This window comes from Phalacrocorax carbo, chromosome 1, assembly GCF_963921805.1.
Source record: "Phalacrocorax carbo chromosome 1, bPhaCar2.1, whole genome shotgun sequence".
Classification (NCBI taxonomy): Eukaryota; Metazoa; Chordata; class Aves; order Suliformes; family Phalacrocoracidae; genus Phalacrocorax; species Phalacrocorax carbo.
The window spans coordinates 67,098,523-67,115,894 of record NC_087513.1 but is presented as its reverse complement, the minus strand read 5'-3'; the positions used below and the strand labels follow the sequence as shown (position 1 = coordinate 67,115,894).

The 17,372-nt window shown below is 43.4% G+C and overlaps 1 protein-coding gene across 2 annotated transcripts in view; it reads right to left on the bottom strand.

Annotated features, from left to right (window-relative positions):
• The window catches only part of TMTC1 (transmembrane O-mannosyltransferase targeting cadherins 1), a 147,813-nt gene that overhangs the window by 77,996 nt on the left and 52,445 nt on the right, over window positions 1-17,372 (bottom strand). For both annotated transcript variants that reach the window (XM_064458046.1, XM_064458037.1), the window contains exons 6-7: window positions 13,433-13,514; window positions 12,335-12,438 (exon numbers count right to left, since the gene is read on the bottom strand). In XM_064458046.1, coding sequence (XP_064314116.1) covers window positions 12,335-12,438; window positions 13,433-13,514 — 186 coding nt within the window. The remainder of the gene's footprint in view (window positions 1-12,334; window positions 12,439-13,432; window positions 13,515-17,372) is intronic.

The window sequence follows — 17,372 nt, the reverse complement described above, 5'->3', positions numbered from 1 at the left end:
ATAGACATATTGAACTTTTTCACAGTTTACTGCATCACTCCTGCAACACAAAATATCCCTCTAGCTGGATTTAACTTACAGTTTAGGATTTCTCTTATGTGCACAATATTGAGCAATTAAAGTCAGACCTCTCTGTCTTTTCTCTTTGTATCTGGGCACACAGGAAAAATACAGAAGAAAGGAGGCACAGGGTGATTCTTAGCTGATCCCATCACAGCTTATTAGGGCTGGGGACAGCTTGCATGAGATGTGCCACAGAAATGATGGAGAAGTAGAGAGCCTTTCAAATTGTTGTAATCTTCATTAATTTGTATTCTCAATAGAGAGGAAATTAATGGGGAATCCCCATTTCCATGCGGAACATGCAGCCCTCTGGGAAGTATGCGGGGCTTTCATAAGACTGAATGTCTTATGAAGAACAGCATGTGTGTGACTGGGCTAAAGAAAACAACAGAAAAATAAAAAGAAAACAAGAAAAAAAATAAAACCAACACCCTTCTCCTCCCCCAGGCTTTTGCTGCTTGACACCTACTTGCCCAAAAGTGCATCCCCCCCAAACCACGTTTACAAAAGTTCAAATACTTTTGTATGCAAGAGGCTGGAGATTATTCCAGCAATCACTAAGTCAACCAAGCAGAATTGTGACAGCCTTAGAACAAACAAACCCTTCCTTGGTTCACAAATGGAAAAATCCACATTGTACACAGCACCAAAGATGACAAATACTCAAAAAGAAATGAAATTATGTTCTATCCTGCATAGGATTTCTTCCCTCTGAGCCTACTTTGGCTGTTGTTATCACACCCAGTTGCCATGGTACCTTAGCAGTTTATTAAAATGATAACAAAGGACCCCCAAGAGATGTAGAGCCATGTAGAGAGAGGATTGTTTTAGTTGCCACTTAGAAACATGCCTCTTTGGGGTCAAAAGGCAGAGCCTTACAACAGTACTTACATTATACTATATTTATGGCAGAAGAGGTAAGACATTGAAGCTAAACGTGACTTCAGGCAAGCAGGATAAAAGTTCCCACAGGTAGGTGTTGGGCCAAGACACAGGGATGAAACAGGCCTAACTTTTTGTGAAAACATTTTAAAATAGCTACGAACAGTTGTGATATCAGTTTCTCTTCTCATCAAAAAAACAGGCATCTCCAGCAGCAAAGCAACGCAAAGGCAGGAAGGCTTACATAGCTGGAATAATGCTTCATTGTACGCAGTGGAAAAGGCACATTCTCATTTCCCTGCAAATCTTTCTAAGCTCCCAGTTCTGATGGAAAATGGACTATTTCCACATTTTTAAGGTGTTCAGCCATTTGGTACATTTCTCTTCCATCCTTCCATTTTCTTCCCCTTCACCACCGCCCCCCCCCGAGGTAGCAAACAAGGGGTGGGGGAGAGAAAACTGATTTTCTCTCCTAACGGATGCAGCGATTAAAAGGCCAGTTTCTATTGAAACATCCTCAAAAACATAATCTAAGCCTCCTCAAACTCTTCTTACAATTTTGATTGTTCACTATTTCTAAGGAAACAAATATGTCTTTTCTAGTTACCAAGCCAATCTTTTCTGGTCCACATTACAGAGAAACACAGCAACACAAAATCTGGTGGAGCTTAATCACGCCAAGGCACTCACTCGTGATGTTTCGTGTGGCCTGGCCCCACCTCGGCTGGGCTGCAATACAAAACAGGCTTCTGTATCAGCCTGAATATAACATCAGTTCAGAAAGGCTTGCCAGCATTTATTTACCGCTACTTACTTCGAAGCCAAACTGAGATCCATTTCGAGGTTTACTTTTAAAATCAAAAGCATGTCCATTTATATCGGTCTGAATCATGTCATGGCATATGATATTACAAATCGTATATTAGACAGGATTTTCAGAAGCATTGAGTTAATTTTGTACTTGATGCCTTAGGAGAGCCCAGTTTTTGGAGTAAGTGTCCTTTTATGCCCTTGCATATTAACATTTTCAATAAGCATCACAATATTCATGGAAGTTTGTATGCAAACCACAAGGTACACCAGAAACCCTCCCCTGGTTATTCAGGCTAGGCTGCTAGGCAGGAAGGAAAGAGACGACACTGGGGATCTTTGCGAACGGCAGCATTGCAGTTATCTTCACTGATAAGGCAGGAGCTGATAAATTGTTATGTAGCACAGAATAAACAAACACAGTTTGCTGCCATAACAAATTGAGTCAGTTTAACAAATTTTAAGAGGAATTCAGGAAAGCCAGATTAGCATGCATTAAAGCATTTCTGATAGAAGGTTAGGACAAACTGCTGTTGAAGATGAGAAGACAGGCTCCAGGACACACACTGGTGAAGAGAGGTTTGTAAACAAGTCTCTCTTCCCCTGCACTTGTGGGGTTTCCATCTTCCTCAGGAGGCACAGGCACAACTCACTGCCAGAGGCAGGTCCCAGAGGAGATGGACAATCGTTCTGTTCCACTGCGGCAATAATTAGTATCTTAAATATGCTCTGCCAGCAACAGTGAACTATTTTAAAAGCTGTGACAGTCATTACCATCTACATATGGTTGACTGGTTTGCCTCTCCAGACATCCTACTGGAGAACCCTTGGCCATGTCTCTCGCTGTCAAGCCTGAATGCCCCCACTGAATGTGCACGTGCCAACAGCAGCCGCAGAAGCAGGATCCAGGAGGGTGTTGCCCGATTCTAGCAGGCATTTGTAAGTTGCAAGAAAGCCTTGAGTAAGCTCTGATTCAAGCAAAAGTTTGGATGTGCTTTCAGCATTAGTAACATGTCCTTGAATGCAATGGATGGCTGTATAAAATAAAGCACTACAAACTATCACTGTCCTACGAACAGAAAAATAACAGGATGCTAATAATAGTTACCGACAATTCAGTGCTGCTTTTTACTTATGGCTCTCAAAAACACATGATATTCCTTCACGTCCGTGTGGTGCTCATACCACAAGGCTGACCAGAGAGAAAGCTAATGCAGGACAAACTTTGGAAGAACCCTCTAACCAAAGCTGACACCTCAAGGAAATAATTTGCAAATTTTGAAAAGACTTGAAGATTCATGGAATCATTCCAGGAGCTAATTACATTTCAGCAGCCTACCTGTAAATGGCAACAAAAGTATTTTCTTTTAATTAGTTGACTAAGTGAATTACATTTTAAATTAATGATCTCCTCTATATTGCTGTTCACGTCTGCTGGAATTCCAAGGGAGAACAACCCCTGCCTGTGACATCTCCCCCCATCAGTTAATCCCAGACAAGACAGAGTATTACCAGTGAGGTGACTGGAAAAATCTGCCTCTTAAGGGCAATCAGTTTTCCCCCAGGCTGGTTAACAGCATTGGCATTACAGCAGAGTCTTTTTTTTTTCTTATTATTTGCAAATTGAACACGGAAATCCAAGTTTCAACGGGTATCAAGTGTTTCTTTTCACTTCTCAGCATCTCTGGCACGTTCAGAAAAACAGAGCTCCTCCTGTAGGTAGCAGGTGTTGTCATGGCAATCCAGTTTCTTTAGTTTTAAATTTTTTAGTTTAAATGTACTGTTGCGTGCTTTGTTTGAGATAAACACAGGATGACTCATATCTAGAACTTGTTGCAGAAAACAACTATCTGCACTGATTGCTTCTGCTGCAAAAATTAAAGGGTGCTACTTAAAGCCATAAACAATACGACAGAAAAATACTTGAGGGATTGTCTGTTACCCTTTGCTGTAATAGAGACTAACGAGCTTGGAAAAGCCCTAGTCTCAGCTCTGCCAAACCCAGGCAATCAGAGCACATGAGGATTGTGAGACTAGCTGAAAGAAAAAAATGCAAGATTTATAGAAATTTATGAGGAGTTTAATTTGCTTTCCGATTTTGGAGCACTTTAAGCTTTTCCTCCCCATCTCTCAAGGACCGAGATTATAGATTTCTTTCCAGAACTGTGCTACACAAGTGATCACAAGACTCAGACCACATCCCACCAAAGCTGCATGGAAAAGCAGGGGCCAGTGACCGTATTCTTTCAAGGTGCATACTGCAGTGCAACCTGTGACCTACCCAGTTCTGGGACAACCCACTACATTCCTGACAAACAACCTAACCCTCCTTTGGGGGGTTACCCGTCAGGGTATCACCCTGCCAGTGAAAGACTTTCCTGCACTGGGGATTTTAGCAAGGCAAAGGCAAAATATTCTCCCAGTTGGGAAAAAAATGGATCTATCTAGAAGACAGGATAACAGTGCACTTAACTGGTATTTGCGAAAAGAAGGGGTTGTACTGAAACAGAAGCAGGAAGTGTAGTGATTGCCCTTCCAGAAGTCACAGACCTTGTTAATGCAAGACAACCTCCACACTGTCAGGGACTCAGAGAGGTTTCAGTTTGCTGTAAGGGTGAGAAGAGCTCCTTTATTAGGGAAAAAAGCTTCTCACTTGCATTAACAGCTGAACTGATTCCAGCTCAAGGTTCTCTTCATCCTCTACAAAGCCTTAAAACCAAGTGTGCTCGATAAGCCACTTCACAATAATGTCCTCCTAGGACACATGTGGCTGCAATTATAACCAGGTGTTGGTATTTAAGGATATTGTCTTAAAATTGTATTTGCACTTCCCCTGGGGAACTGCCAGTCCAGTCATACCTTCCCACATGAGTTTATTTTCCTGCTCTGTGTATTGTCAGCCTAAACATTTTCTTTTCATAGCCTGAGAAGAAAAAAAAAATTAAAATCACACTATCTATCCAGCACATTCAGTGATGGTGGAGTAAGACTACAAACAAGCAACAGACAGACCAATTCCATTTTAATGTCCAAATGTAAGTACCAGCTAGACAGAAAATACTTGTAATTGGAAAAAGTGCCTGTGTATTCCCTTTCATCAAAACTTTTGCATCTAGGGGGAAAGAGCTGCCAGTCAGTAGAAGATAGCAGTAAGAAAGAGAAAGATACAGATAAACAGGCAGCTGCAGCTTGAAGAATAGCAAGGTAACTCCTCTGGAAGGTGGGTTTGTGTGCACCAGGGCACAAGACGAAAGGCAGACTATGTTGTCCTCCGTAGCATCTCAGCCTGAAGAGCTTTGATCTTGGGAGCAACTCGCTCTCAGTTGTTTCAACTCTGTGGCTAAGAATCTGAAAAATATCAAATTCTTGAAGAGTAAAAACTTTCAAAAGAGCCTGTGAATTTCCAGTGAAACCCGAGCCTGCTGTCAGAGTCTCAATGCTGGAAAGCCTGGGATTGATCTCGTATTGTTTTCCCTCCGCAAACCCCTGCGTGCTGTGGGTGGGAGTGTGCCTTCTGATCAAACGTGATCCTCAGCTCACCACTGACAGCGGCACGCTCCAGAAGGCGCGCAGCCGAAACCCCCAGCCACCGGTGGGCAACTGCTTCAGAAGAGGCTCACTGAGGCAACAGGGGATGGAAGGTCCTCAGGACAGCCGCTGAGATACTGGTGGCTGATCCTCAGGAAATTAAAAAACAGACCTCAAAAGCGATGTGATAATGTTTCTGGAAACAGTCCATTTTACTCCAGATCATTACCTAACTCGCACCGGCAGGAGCCAAAGGGATGTCCTGGGCATGCTGCTTTGCCTCAGAGACTGGCCATAGTCTAGCCCTCCTGTGTGGAAGTATTTTGAAAAGGAAAATGCACTGCCTATAGGAGTCAATGGCTTCTGCTTTGGCTGCACCCCCTCCCCTCCATATGCAGGATTTTGGCAGGGAAGGCTTGCTGTGTAACCAGCGCTTGCAGCAAGCACCTTGACCCATTAAAAAAATGCCTATGAAGCTGATTTTCAGAGCAGTACTACCTACCTGGGTTTGTTCATTAAATCAAGAGAATTGAAGAGATGCTGCAATATTACACATGGCTCTGGGAAAGCTGGTTCCTCTGGGAACGTGCTACTGTAGCATGGCCTTTGCTTTGTAGCACCATCTTCCAGATAAGCTTCCCCCTGACCCCCAGCCCCCTTGGAATAAAGAATACATTTTACACTTAACGTATGGACTGTCTGGCCCCTGGGCAGGCATGACTGCAATTCTTACCAACGCTGCTGTTCTCCCTTTTGTCTAGGAGTGAGCCCTGAATGCTGGGTGCCTGCGCAGATTACATGTAGGGCTGAAGTTAAGCACTTTTGGGCACACCATAGAAAGCAGTGACTAAACGGGCAGAACTTTTCCGCTCAGGACGCATGCGCAGGCCTGGCTAATTAAGAACTGGTGTGTCACAGGGATCTATTTTAATGTCAGTTCCTAGCCTAAGGTCAGTGAAAATCCCATACCAGAGTAGTTGCTGCTCTTGACTTCCATTGCCTCGGCAGAACTGGCTGGCACACGGACCCACTTCTCCAGCACAGGTCCACTGTGTACCCCTCAGTAGTTCATTCCCTTTTAAGATACAGCTGGAATGATTAAATGCATTGCTCAGAAAACAGTCACAAATTTCTATAAAAAGGAGTACGTGCCAGTTTTTACGTATAAGCATTTCTTCAGCTTTCCATGGCACTGAATTCTCATTTACCTGATTGATACAGCAAAGAAATACAGAAAGCCAGTTTACAGAGAGAGTGGTTCAACTGTAGGACAATGTTATCTCAAGGCAGTCTTAGTAGAAATGCATTAACTATTTAATGCAACGCCACAAATAAGCCTGCTTCATGCCCAGAGTGATCAGCCAAGGGAGGTCACACGGCAAAGGCCAGCAGAAATTAATATAACATGACTGCCAAAGATATAGTTTTAAAAAAAACATACTTAGTTTGAAATTACTGTTAGGATTTAATCTGTTCCGCACACCTTGAAACATGCTGTACAATGGACTTTTCCCTTGTCTTACCATGGTGTTAGTTATACAATCTGTTTATCTAGAGGCCTCCTACTTCTTTCCCCTCAAGAATAGCAGAAGAAAGAAACATTGTGCAAAACATCTGAAGCATGACAGCCCACTGCTCAACGCCTTGCTAACGCTTGAGCTGCACTTCAGTACACTGTTTACCTAAAGCTGGGTAGCTCTCGAAACCTTTCTAATTGCATTCTTCCTCAACCTTCATCTAATACAAGCAAGAATGTTTTAACAGAGATTTGAGATTGGTTTCTCTATTACGACAGCTTACCCATAGCAGCCTTCGGGATGGCAAGTCACAATGACTGGAAATCAGTTCTTTAAGGTAGGTCACCGGAGAAGGCGCGTCCCTTCTGCAGCATACAGCAGCCTGTATGGACAGGCTCTAATGGCAGGGCTTATGAATAGCAGGATTCCCCACACCTTCATTTCTGCCTCCACTGAGAAAGGGAATGATGGACAGATTTCACCTTCTCAGATCACCCTTGCCAAGCAACACACTGAAGGACATGGAAATGTGGCTTTTATTTATGTCACTGTAAGTTTTGAGGTATTTGGGAATATTAGAAAAATCCAGTACATTGCAGGGACTGAAGCATTCATATTCTGACTTCCAAAGCATTTATTTGCATCCTCATTCACTTGTCATTTTAAGGACAGTAATTTAGAGAACTTACTGAACAGATGATTTAAAAAAAAAAAAAAAAAAAGCCTGTCACTATTTCAGCATATTTCATCTTCCAATGGTTAAATAAATCATTATCCATCTATTTTAATTCATACATTTGTGTTGTCCAAGATTAGAGATGACATATAGTCATGTTCTAAGGCCAAACTGGGCCACACCAGAGGTCTATCCAGACCAGTATCCTCTCTCCAGCAGTGACCAAAAGGTAATGCAAAGCAAAGGATATAAGACCATGATAATTTTTCCCAGTTTCCAGCTAGCATGATGTCCCCGAGTTGGATGCAGTTTCTGCATATTTAGTAGCCTGGAGTTCTTTTTTTAACTTGGCAAATCTCTCTTTGAGCCTGCATAAACTTTCAGCACACCCACAGCATCCTGCAGGAAGGAGCTTCCCAGCTCAACTACCTGTTGCAAGCCACCTCCTTGGCTTGCTTTGAACCTGTCTCCTCTCAGATTCATTTGATACCTTAATTTCTATATGCTCCCCTCTTCCACACAATCATGGATGCACAGACCGCTCTCACAAGCTCAGTAATCTAATTTACACTACAAGCATCACAGGGGCTGACAAAATCTGACCTCATTACTCAACACTTTTTCAAACCCATAACTTAGATCTATCCCTAATCTTAGCCACACTCCAATAACCCTTGCCAGCCTTGGGAAAAACCGCACCTGTACAGCTCACCAGCTGACGCAGAAACCTTGCAAAAGTTAACAATACTCCTTGGGTTCATCCTATGTTACCCAAGACCCCAGCTCCAGATCTAATTTTATGCAATTCACAAAGACTGCCACACATTTCCAAGCTACTGTTTTTTATTCCACTTGTCATCAGCCTTCCTCCTAGGCCCACAGAGTTAGCCACGTCTTACAATAACTTTCAACTTCGTTGAAAATCATAGCATTTACCCTAGTGAGACATGCACGATAACCACACTTCCAGCTCAGCACAAATAAAGATGACTGCTTGCAAACAGAAACTCCCATTTGTGCCCTGCATGATCTTCAAGAGAGTTACAAAAGAACTTGTCTGCTGCCTGAGCGCTAACCCTTGCTTCAGGTGTAGTTAAGGTGTTAGTAACCACTTCAAGATCACCACCCAACACTGGCCTTTCTTTTAGTTTCATGGGGCTTCTACCTTCTGGTCTTGGCACCAAACTTAGCTCTTCCACTCCCTTCTTCCCAACTCAACCGAAATTGCAAATAACATCTTGGCCTTAAATTCAGTGCTGTGACTTAATTACTGCCTTCAAAACCTTGTTAAAAACTTCTCACACCAACTCTTTGTATGGTGCTGCTATAGGTGTCCACAGCTGAGGAACACACACTGTTTAGCAGCTTCTCTGAAGCTGGGCCAAAACCACAAACTCTCCCATGTGACTGGACATCCACCAGCTGGGCAAGCAACCACACACAACCAAGGACCTAACTGGATGCTGAACATCCTCTAGCCTTGATGTCCTAGACCCTAACCTAATGTCACCCCTAACACTGGGTCTAGCAAGTTGTATCACCTCCAAACCCACCCTCAGGCAATTTACTCAGCTAACGCCACTTCTTATTTCCATGCTATGGAAGTACAGGGCTTTAAAAAAAATCCTATCTCTTCAGCTTCCCTCTTCCTCGTACCAAAGGTGAGTGCCAGCCCTGCACCTCAACCTAGCCTTCCCACTGGCCAGACACACAGATCTTCCTGGAAACCAGGCCAATGCCACTCAACCTTGCTGGCTCCATCTGACATCCCAGTCCTGCACTCATGATAACTGGCACAATGTCAGTTCTGCAGCAATAGCTTCAGCTCCGACCATGGTAAGATAAAGTCTCAGGTGAGAGTTAATAGTTTGAGTCTGAAAGAGGAGGTGAGGAGGAAAAGGTTTGTTGCCAAGATAAGGGCTGTGGTCAGTGGGTGCATCATAGGCTGTCAGTTCAGAGACAGTCATTGGGTTTCTGCCTACCTTGCAGGATTGACCACTCACCCATTCAGCAAAAATTTGCCACCCCAACTGTGCAAAAACTTACCGTGAGGCATCATATGCATTGACTAATTAGTCTTCCCACAGCTCCACAAGACGGGCAAGACACAACAAGAAAAAAACCAGCTCTCATCTCCAATTTCCTGTTTGTTAGTGGATCACACAGGTCTAACATAAAGACTACTGCCAGCAGCACAGCTGGGCCTATAGCTAGCCCTGAGGCTGTCGGTGGGTCACTGACTATTTTGAAGTGTTGGGGTCTGGATTCAAGAAAGAAGCAAGCCTAATGTGCTGGCAGGTAGATCCTGCAGCCTTAGGGTGGTACACAGGATCAGGACAGCCGGGTTTTCTCCTCTTCCAGGTTGTTTGGTTGCAAGTTCAAGGTAGTGGTCAGCTTAGGGTTTGAGTTCAGAGAAACAAGAATTGCAGAGAAGAATTTATAGACATATTTTGCAGGTACCTCACATGTAAGATGAAGGCACATGCCAGGACACTAGGGTTAAGGTCAATAGAAGCTCAGGACTCAGCTTCTTTCTATATCATACAGTGCCCAGAGAGTGACAACAGGGGCTATCACAGAAGGTCAGCAACAAGATCCACAGCAGGGAAAGTGGCAGGTACTGAACTGTGGCAACACTCTGTCAGGGCCATGATGAGCCTCACCTGGTCCCACACCTGATGCCCATTGCTCTAGGAGCCCCATTTCAGCTTAGCCCTGTCTTCTGGAGGGACCTTGGACCTGTACTGTAGGTACCTGTCTCCTCAGTGGACCCCCCCAGACACATGCTCTGGCTTGTCCTTACTCCTGCCTCTCACCCCTTCTCTTAGATGGGCTTTGAGCCAATGTTGCAGCCTTGCCTCCAGTCTTGTCTCCTGACTGGACCCTGACCAGGATTCCCCAACAAGCCTACTTTCCAGCTTCTAGTGTCAGGACCCATGCCTGAGCGTCAGCCATGGGAGGCTGGTGCTAGATCAGCTGGGAAGGAACTGCCCAGCTGAATTTAACTCTGTGTATTAGAAAGCCACATAACGGCTGGCATTAGAAAGCCACATAACGGCTGGCATTAGAAAGCCACATAACGGCTGGCATTAGAAAGCCACATAACGGCTGGCATTAGAAAGCCACATAACGGCTGGCATTAGAAAGCCACATAACGGCTGGCATTAGAAAGCCACATAACGGCTGGCATCCAGGCTTGCCAAAAGGATAGGTTTTCTGGATGGAAGATACAGGCTTCTGGGTAAATTGGCTAAACTGAGGGTTAAGATCAAGCTCAGCAGAAGTGGAAGAGCTGGGATAACTACAGGGTTTTAGAATCCCTCCAGAACAATAATACTGGTTTTTACTGGCAATGGTTTCCTTAATTAGGTTTGGAGCAGATAGGTGTTGCTGGACTGCAGGTGAAGTCAGGGCTGCCGCTGGGGTCAGGGAGGACCTCAGCAAGCAGCACTCTCACTTGCCTTTCATGAGGTTGTTAATAAAATCCACAGTGCCAGTGGTAAAAATAGTCACTGTTTCATATCCCAAGAATGGCTTGGCTTTTGGGTTTAAAAAACCTTCCCCTGTCATTACAGGATGTAAGGAGACAAACGCACGAAAGACATTTGCAGCGCAGAATACATAATGGGAATCAGGCCAGGATCGTTTATGACTTGATGACCCCTATCTCAGCATAAACATATCAAAAAGAGACAGCAGCAAATCCTTCACGCTGTGTCACACAGAGTCTAGTATTAATGACTGCCAGAAATGCTGCAAACTGATCAGAGCTTTCCAAATCAGACAACGTGCTTCCTGGAAGCACTTTTAGCCTTGATGGTAATAGAAGCTGTTGCCGCATTATCATAAAGGTCTCCCAAATGAGATCCAGTCCAATTCTGCAGCAGATGTTGAATAAAGAGTGTTTGATCTTAACCTGTGTCTCAGCAGCAATTCCACTGTTGGAATGACGAGCCAGCAAGGCCAGAAAGTGACACAGAGGAGGACTGTTCCCACTTTCATTTGAGACATGAGGAAATTCCTCCAGAAGCCTCTAAAGTGCCTTTCGCCAGTTCAGTAGCTAACCAGAGCAGTTATGCACATGGCCCTGTCTTAAGAAGACATCAACTTCCTACCGCCTTCTCGGAGCACTGGTCTGGTGAAGTCTGCAGGGAAGAACTAAGTTGCAGCTGCTACTGCCTTGCTGGTCTGGCCCAGAAAAGCCAAAGGGATGTGGTATCAGCCCACCTAACCACATACTGGGTCTCAGGCAAGGAGAAAAAAAAAAAATATTTTTTTTACCAAATTTCAGCTTTTATGTACCCTTAAAAAAAAAAAGTGATAAAATAGCAAAAATCTATTAACACAAGTTTCAGGTTTATTGTTTTTAACTAATCCATGGCCAGAGCTGTGCAATAGTCCATGCCACCGAGGTCCTGCCTTCCACCTTCACTGATCAGGCACCAATATTCCACCAACAGGCACAGTCATTCCCTTTTTTATACAAACTTCAGCTGAAGCAAAAACTCTGAATGCTTGCATGCCGTACCTCAGGAGCAGCCCGTTTTAAGATTTAGGATTAGGACTGGGTCCTGTGCTCAGGCAATTAAACTATATCCTTTGGGCTTTGCATAGAAATAAGCCCATATTTATTGGTAAGAAAGCATCTGTAACATAACTCTACAGGACCCAGAGTGTATTTGGGGTTCAAATAATGCTGGTTGCTTTCTATGCTAGACAGAGCCATAGGGAGAAGTAATTAAGTTAAGGCAACAAAACAAGTCTTCTCATTTGCCATCTGTAAGATATTTTAGTGCAGGGAAAAAATAACATCAAGATTACTCTTCTAAAAACTTTTGTTTGATTAGTGGCATTGTACCTTGTCAGCAAATACGGTGAGAATGAAGCTGGATTGTCCTGCTCCGAAAACATTGGCATGGATCCCCCCATTATCCAGAGGCGGAAATACAACACGAGAATCACCTTCAAAGAAGAACATCTCAGTTAGCAACGCGCTGTGAAGAACAACTAAGGCCTCCAGCAAATATTTTGTTGTGATAGTTCTCCATGCTCTGCACTCAGGAGTGAGTCAGCTCTGCTGTTCAGGCAAAATTCAGTTTTGCCACCCTTGGCAGGGTGACAAACATGCCAATCCTCAGCACAGAGAGCACACTGTGTTGTTGTCTTACCCACCTTTTGCACGTGCATTACTGACAGCAACTGGCATATCTTGGCTACCCACAACTAAAGCAACATTTTGAAGGACAGATCAGTCACCCTGCTGAGACCCAGACTGCCGAGTTTTGCTACTGACCTCTACCTAAATACAGAGGGTAAAAACATGGCTGATGTCTTAAAAGCTAGCATTGTTCACTCATGCTGGCATAGGTGTAAGGACAAGCTCCATCAGTGCTTCTCGTGCTGTGTAATCCTAATCCCTGGGAAGGACTTCTCAGGCTGGCACTCCTCCACCTTCCTGGGAATCACTTGTCAAGCAACAAGCAAGGGCACCCAGCTCCTAGAGCAGGACAGGGAGTTCCACACCCAGCACACCCCCTCGGAGGGGCTTGTTTTCTCCCCTGCAACACTGTCAAGTCCTGCTTGGAACATGCCAAGCAGAGGGCATTTGCGGGCAGAGCTTTTGTTGTGACTCTTACAGAGCCCTGCACTGAAACTAACAGCATGCCACTGAAAAGGCAGCCCAGGGCCAGAGAGTCCCCCTGTATTTAGGGCAGGAAATACTTGCAGATGATTACTGGGTTGTAAGGGTAATCATTATAAATTAAAAGGAAATTTGAACCAAAACCACATCAATATTCTTGTCTCTGCCCAGCTGAAGTTTTCTAGACTATTTCCCAAGACTAACTTTGCATTAAGATCTATCATCTAAGCCTTTTGAGTCTTTTGGGATACCACCACTCAATGTCCGTTCTGGTCGCATACACAGAAATACATGGTCAAGTCCACTTGTACTTACGTAGCTTATCACCAAAGCAGCTCTCTTCAAAAAAGGCCTTGCAGTATACAAGAAATTTTGGTTGTTATTTGCAGTCAGGTAGCTGAAATATAAGGAAACAAATATTTGTTGAAATACTTTGAAACAATAGTTTGTTTTTCAAACTGGAAAAAAGCTGTACGTTGTTTTAACCACCCTAAACTAATGTGCAGTAATAATGACATCACCCTTACTCTTCAAAGCTCTTTCCACATAACTTAAGTAATATATCAAGACCACTTCAAATAATACACACTGTAATACACTGCAGTTTCCCCATCAAAATCTGGGTTTGGTTTGGGTTTGTTTGTGGTTTTTTTTTTTAATCATCAATTAACTCCTTAATCCTCAGAAAACGCCAACATGTATCTCACTAAGGTTGCTGTCTTCAGGCTCCCAGAAGACTACAGCGAGACACGTTTTTAAAAGCTCACACAAACAGAACAATTCAATTTTGGGCCACAATTAAAATGCAAAAATTCCTTGTTCCCAGCTCTCTGCTCAGTCTCTAGAGATGGGAATAATTGTCTAGCAGAACTGAACTTATTTTAAACATTTTTTAAACTGTATTCTGCATGCTTAAATTTCATTACAAGTCTGCTGACAAGGTGTTTTGATAATTAACTGCACAGAGACAAACACACAGGTGGCTTACTGTTGTAGTATTCATAAAAATCTTCCTGTTTCTCAATGAGTAAAATTAAACTGTATCTCGAGCCAAAACTACGTATTTATTTTAATATAGAGTATAAGCACTTGCCAAATTCTAAGGAGCTTTCTTAATATAACAAACAGTGCCACACCTATGACATTAATTCAATGATAATTCAGTTTCTATTGAACCTTACAGAGGCTTCGTTGTTGTAATAAAGAGATGAGAAACAAAAAGAAATACGAAAGAGACAACAGGAATATTTTAAGCATATAGAAGTTATAAATATCAAGTAAACAAAATAAATTCAGAAGGAAAACATTTGCAGGTTCCTCTGTGTAACACACAATCAGTATTGGGATACCCTATTTAAATGATTTACGAAAACTGCTGCATGAATCACAACACCTGCACGCAAGTTACCTTTCCAAGCATGGAAGCATCATACATTTCTCCCATGAACATCTAGCATATAAAACACACCTTATTTCCTCTCCAAATTCCTCGAGACAGTCTATCATCTGATTGCTTCCACCTCAAGTCTTTGAAAAAAAACAAGATTGCAGCGCTTCCTAATGCTGCCAAGAGTCTAATATCTGGCTTTTTGTTCAAATTTTCTATAGTAGGAAGTTTACAAGCCTGGTCACCATGGCAAGATGGCAAAAAGATTACACTGCAGACAAAAGCACCAGGGGCAGAACCAGCAAGAAATGGAGGCAGCATTTAACAAGAAGAAATAAGTACATCTGGATGCTCTCTACAAAATAACTGCTCTTCAGAACACTTTCCCTAAGTGTCATGCCTAAAACTTAGGAACCAAACCATACATTGTAAAGCATGCCAGATGACTTTGAGTCTTTGGTGTCTACTTATTTACAAATGTTGACATTTAAGCACCGAATCTGACTTAAATATCAGACTAGTCTTCAAGGGCTGAACTCCGCAAAGTGCAAAGTTTTTTTGAGCTCCCACTGATTTTAATCAGGCTTCAGCAAGTACAAGTGAGATGAAACTAAGCCTTCAGCTTTCTCTCTCCATGAAAGGTCAGATTGGCCTTCAAGTGTTCACCATGGCCCTGCTCCAAAGCCCACCGGAGCCAAAGGGAAAGACTCTCGGTGACTTTAATAGCATTTGGATCAAACCCCGGTCTTTTGTTCCTTACTGGAACCTTTTATGAAACTCAACTCCCTCATGATTTGCAGCAGGAACAGAAGTGTTGGGTTGCATTTTGTTTATATTTTTATGGGTGAAGGGAGGAGAGCCCTCTATTAATCACGCTGCCTGACTCTCTTCGAGATCCTGTTTTCACTCCCTTGTAGTTTTAACTAACTGCAATGCTTTGGGCAGAAGTATTCCATTACAAATATTTGTTTTAGGTGGAATTATTCTGGGAAAAGATCAGCCAGAACAGTTCGGCTTTTTCTCCAAGACTTCAATTAGAGACAGAGGAGCACTTTTATTGGTGTCAAGAAGCCTGCCAGCTTCATCCTTGAGAAACTGCATCACCTCGCAGCAGTGACCTAAATCTCACGAAGCATCCATCATCTCCGGGCCATGTGTTTGCCACCCTCCAGAACAGCCACCCGCGGTCAGGCAAGCTACAAGCTCGGGGGGCAGCACCTGCAGGGAGGTGGGAACACGCAGGCCCTGCTGCTTTGCTGTGCTCAGCAGGGATCTGGCTTTTAACAGATCAAGTTTGCATCAAAGATGTTCCAGCTGGAACAACTGCTAGGGACAACATGCTGTTTGTGAAGGCAGCCCTTCAGAAAGAAGGGTAAACAGAAATTTAGGCTGCTGAGGCTAAGGAAAGCACGTCTGTGCTTCAGGGCCTTGCAAACACTGATCGAGGTCTGGAGACCACCATAAAGGAACCCTTATCATTACCATCTCTCTGTTCCCTCTCAAGACTGGCCTGAGGAGAAAATTAAAGCCAGAAAATGAATGTAAATTGAAGGGAATAGCTGCTCTTTCATCCTTGGCAGTACAGTGCAGGAATGCTTCCTCTTTAAACGTCTTGATTTTGACTTTTTTTGCCTGCCTACGAGTAACTAAAATGCTGCCCACATCTCGCACCTTCCTTGCAGCAGGCATAACACCATACAAGCTACCAAACACAGTTTCAAGGCATGAGTTTATCTGCAAGTCAAAGTTAATTTGAAGTGCTCCACCAAATCGCAGGGTAGATCCGGCTACTGCAGAGCAGGGCTTCTGAAAGCATTTCAGAAAATCCTGAAGGGCCCCTCACAGTTTATGTTGTGGAACAGTAATATCTCCAGGAAGAAAAGAAACCCCTGCACTGACACCAATTGCAAATCACCACTCTGTGCTGAAGAACAGATGGGCAGCAAGGAAGGAACCAGAATGAAAGCAATGGGTAACTGGGAATAGGTGAAGCAAGAGAGTTCGGAGAACCCTGAACTTCCTCCAAACGCTTTTGCTGCTTTGCAGCTTCAGTTAAGAAATGTTTCTTTCTGCAATAGTTCAATTAAGAAGCAAAGCTTCTCCTTTTTGAGAAAGTTGCTGCGCTGAAGTCTATCTGGAAACCACAGGAGATAACATGGTTCACTGCTTTGTAATCCAGCTGACTGACCATCAGATCAACCTGTAGGAGCAGCGTAAGCGTATGGGTTATGCTCAATGCATCAAAGCTTTACAAGAACCATTTGGTTTTCTGGAGTACCTTATTGAGCCTACTACTTGTTTCAGGAAAGGTAACTAGTAAAACATCTCCTGTCTGGTGCAAAGAACAATGCACAGTTTATGTACTAAAATCAAATGAACTGCAAATGGGACCTGGATGAGGAAGTTTGCTAAATGTCAGTGACACACAGCATATGAAGTGCAGTAGCATTTTAGGTGTAAAACTGCAGCTTGCAAAAACATCAGACAATCTTAAGATCAGCCAAAGCTCTTTATTTTGTCTTTAGCTAGGACCATCAAAGAAATTACTATTACAACAGTTTAACTGTTTTATACCTGTTTTAAACAGCTGCCTTATATAAAGTCATTTACAGGTCAGATTTCTATGCATTTTGCCAACCACGACAGGCTGCCAAACATCCCACTGTTCATGGGAACCACTCCCTATCACCTGCTCCACCCCAACCAGCATTAATGTGGCTCCCCATGCCAAAATACACACACATTCATTCCTACATGAGAGCAGGTGTGGGACGTATGTAGGAAAACTGTATTGATGGTAGCTTTGCACAGCAAAATGTTACTTCCAGAGTAGGTGAACATTCCAAGGTGTGGGTCTCCCAGATTTTC